Genomic DNA, 2,177 nt, shown 5'->3' with positions numbered 1-2,177 from the left:
CGCGCGCTGCCGCCTCTGCCCCGTGCACGGCACTCACCGGGTCTCAGCGCCGCTGCTTCGCGGGAACACAGGCGCACGGCCAGCAGGCACTTGGTTCCCGAATGGTGCCGCGGAGCAGCACGCAGGAGCCTTGCCCTGCTGCAAGTCCCGGGATCAGCAGGGGGGCGGCGAGCCGCTGCCGAGCAGGGGCAGGAAGCGCTTTCCAGAAGGGAGGGCGTCTGCTGACCCCCTGAGCCAGTCTTGCTGCAGAGCGCTGCATGAGAACGCTGCTCTCTCATTGCACTCTCCTGCACAAGGGCTCCCAACACACAGCAGAGCAGCAGCTGCTTAGAATTTCCATCAGCAGCGAGGACCACAGCCCCAGTTGCACAGGAGATGCTCGCAGCCTCCAGTGGGCTCCGTGTTACAGAGCAAGGGGCCTCTGAGGCACAATAGAGCCATGCCAGTAGCAGGGCCACATTGGTGGCTCTGGCATTGAAGGAAATCAGCTGCATTCAAGGAAACGTCAACATGGCTGTGGGAGCAGAGCTGGAGGGGAGCAAGGCAAGGTGAACTGAGGTGTACCATCAAGGAGCAGCGAGAGCAGAGCTGCCCCGTGCAGGGAGACAAGCTATGAGAGCAGGAAGCAAGACCTCACCTGTAGGGCAGGAGTAGGCTGCTAACAGCTATGGGTCACACAAGCAGAGATCACCAGGAGAAGGCAGAACAGCAAACTCCATCCACAAGAGAAGACAGACAATCCCACAGAGCTGAGCACAGCCTCACACACCAAATCAGGTTCAGGGCCTGCCTTTAAATAGGGCTCCCAGCCCATAGCAGGGGGTGTGGGGGCCCAGATGAAGCTGCTCAGCAATCAGCACTGATTGGTGCTCACAGGGCTGGCAGCCAGCACACCTGGATGGGGTGACAGCAGGGGCTGAGTCTGGTGGGGCTTCCTGGCAAACGTTACATCTGAAATGAATTCGTTGAGAGGGGAGCAATGCCAGAACATGAATTATGAGCTGAGAGAAGGCAGTGCCAGTGCACCTCCCAGCTGGCACCAAGCAGTGCTGTCACTCCAGGAGACCCCAGAGGAAACAAAGCTTTCCTCCTGCTGCAGTTCCCCCCGCACCCCAGTACCCCCAGCAGGCAGCGCAAGGCGCTGTGGCAGAACCACAGCATGATTTGGATTGGAAGATTCTTACAGCCCCCCCAGTTCTAACCCCTCCATGGGCAGTGATACCTCCCACAGCCCAGAGCCTCATCCAACCTGACTGTGAGCACTTCAAAGATGGGGCAGCCTACACCAGGGCCTCAGTACCCTCGTGGTACAGAATCCATTTCTCATGTCTAACCTAAATTCAACCTCTTCCAATGTGGGAAAGTGCTGCAGGGCTGCCCGTGTGCAGAGGGCTCAGCAGAGGCTGCAGGGGGGCTCACCTCTCCATCCCCATTCCTCCCCAGCTGCCGTGAGCCCTGCATGCCATGGATGAGGTGACGGAGCTGCAGACCGGGGGGAACTCCCTCCTGAAGGCAGTGTGGCTGGGCCGGCTGCGGCTGACCCGGCTGCTGCTGGAGGGGGGGGCCTACATCAATGAGAGCAACGAGAAGGGGGAGACGGCGCTGATGGTGGCCTGCATCACCACGCACGTGGACCAGCAGAGCATCAGCAAGGCCAAGATGGTGAAGTACCTGCTGGACAACAGGGCTGACCCCAACATCCAGGACAAGTCTGGGAAGACGGCCCTGATGCACGCCTGCATCCGCGGCGCGGGTGGTGAGGTGGTGACCCTGCTGCTGGACAATGGGGCCGACCCCAGCCTGGAGGACCACTCTGGTGCCTCTGCGCTGGTGCACGCCATCAACGCCGACGACAAGGATGTTCTGCAGCACCTCCTGAATGCCTGCAGAGCCAAGGGGAAGGAGGTGATCATCATCACCATGGACAAGTCGGCCACCGGCGCCAAGGCCACCAAGCAGTACCTGAACGTGCCCCCCTTGCTGGACTTCAAGGAGAGGGCCTCCCCTGAGACGAGCACCGCAGCGCTGAAGGCGGCCGCCCCGTGCCCACAGCCCGCCGAGCAGGAGCCGCCCCCCGGGGACGGTCTTCCCACCAAGGCCACCCCTGAGCCACCCTCCCCGGGCTGGAGGGGCGGCACCACCACCAAGAGAGCGCGGCTCCCGCAGCTGAAGCGGCT

At 61.9% G+C, this 2,177-nt stretch overlaps 1 protein-coding gene across 1 annotated transcript; it reads left to right on the top strand.

Moving 5' to 3' along the window:
- Positions 1–946: 946 nt before the first annotated feature.
- Positions 947–2,175, top strand: ANKRD34C (ankyrin repeat domain 34C; the record flags this gene model as incomplete). Its single annotated transcript, XM_010717695.3, has 1 exon — positions 947–2,175. A coding segment is annotated over exon 1 (711 nt), but the record flags the coding sequence as incomplete, so codon positions are not given.
- Positions 2,176–2,177: the final 2 nt, after the last annotated feature.

This window comes from Meleagris gallopavo, chromosome 12, assembly GCF_000146605.3.
Source record: "Meleagris gallopavo isolate NT-WF06-2002-E0010 breed Aviagen turkey brand Nicholas breeding stock chromosome 12, Turkey_5.1, whole genome shotgun sequence".
NCBI lineage: Eukaryota > Metazoa > Chordata > Aves > Galliformes > Phasianidae > Meleagris > Meleagris gallopavo.
Note: the sequence above shows the minus strand (reverse complement) of the source record. Positions and strands in the feature narration are given on the sequence as shown.